The sequence below is a fragment of the Myotis brandtii genome, unplaced genomic scaffold (genome assembly GCF_000412655.1).
Source record: "Myotis brandtii unplaced genomic scaffold, ASM41265v1 scaffold986, whole genome shotgun sequence".
NCBI lineage: Eukaryota > Metazoa > Chordata > Mammalia > Chiroptera > Vespertilionidae > Myotis > Myotis brandtii.
Genome location: NW_005372102.1, coordinates 964,709 through 965,844, shown reverse-complemented (window position 1 = coordinate 965,844; position 1,136 = coordinate 964,709). Strand labels below are relative to the sequence as shown.

Below are 1,136 nucleotides of genomic sequence, written 5' to 3'. Positions count from 1 at the left end.
TTTATATTTTTTTAAAAAGAGAGGGGGGAGGGGGGGGGGGGGGAGTAGAGAGAGAAACATTGAAACAGAAACATGGATATGAGACACATGGATTGGTTTCCTCCCACATACCGCCACCAGGGCTGGGGAACCTGCAACTGAGGTACGGGCCCTCAACCAGGAATCGAACCCGGGACCCTTCCTTCATTGCGCAGGCCAACGCTCTAACTACCGAGCAAAAGTGGCCAGGGCTGATTGTACCCTTAACAGGCTCCAGTTTCGTCAATCAGAAACGAGAGCACCGTGAGTCCTTGGTGTTGCCACAGGGTTGAGACATCCACCGGCTGCAGGGGTTGCCCAATAATCGGGGGTTATTGTGCTCCATTTAATAGGAGTGGAGAGTCGTGGAAGGTTCAGAAGGCGTTAAAGAGGGGAGTGTGGGGCTTCGGGGCCCGAGGAAGAGGGGGTTCCCGGATGGCAGCTGGGTTGTGGAACGGCCTGCGGGACAGGCTGGTCAGGGCTGAGGAGCGCTCAGTGTTGGACATGCCAAGTTCAAGGGCCTCCAGGAGAGGGTGGGTGGCCAGGAAGCTGCCAGTGATGGGGAGGACCTGGGAGCCCTCTGGCATGGGGACCACGGCCTGTGGACATTGGCACTGCCCAGGGCTGCCCTTTGCTTCCCTCCGCCCCCTGGCCACCTTTGTCCGTTCAAGGAGATCTGCCTCCCCCTCTGTTTGGGGAAAAGGGACTTTAGCGCTAAGCGTGTCCGTTCTCCTTGGCCCTTTGGAGTCTTGCTCTCATTTGTAACGCATTGCACGTACACAGTTGCTCGAGGTGCGTGAACAGAGAGACAAGCTCGCTGACTCAGGCTGTGATTGCTGCGCAGGCTGACGTGGAGCGATGGCACCCAATGTGGAAGGAAGCGAGGAGGCCCTGCTCCCCGATCTCCCCAGGGGGCCCCTGCATGCCTACCGCGCCCGCGCCTCCTTCAACTGGAAGGAGCTGGCGCTGTTCTTGGAAGGCGAGGACATGCTGCGCCTGAAGGTGAGGCTGTGGCTGTGAGCGATGGCCGGGCTGACCCACGGGGATGCGGCGATGGCCGGGCTGACCACAGGAGGTGCAGCGATGGCCGGGCTGACCCACGGGGGCTGCTGGGCTGA

The 1,136-nt window shown here is 60.2% G+C and overlaps 1 protein-coding gene across 1 annotated transcript in view; it reads left to right on the top strand.

Moving 5' to 3' along the window:
- Positions 1-673: 673 nt before the first annotated feature.
- Positions 674-1,136, top strand: part of ACOX3 (acyl-CoA oxidase 3, pristanoyl) — a 27,339-nt gene continuing 26,876 nt past the window's right edge. The window contains exon 1 of the mRNA XM_014533446.1: positions 674-1,020. Within this exon, the coding sequence (XP_014388932.1) occupies positions 877-1,020 (144 nt within the window). The 5' untranslated portion in view covers positions 674-876. The remainder of the gene's footprint in view (positions 1,021-1,136) is intronic.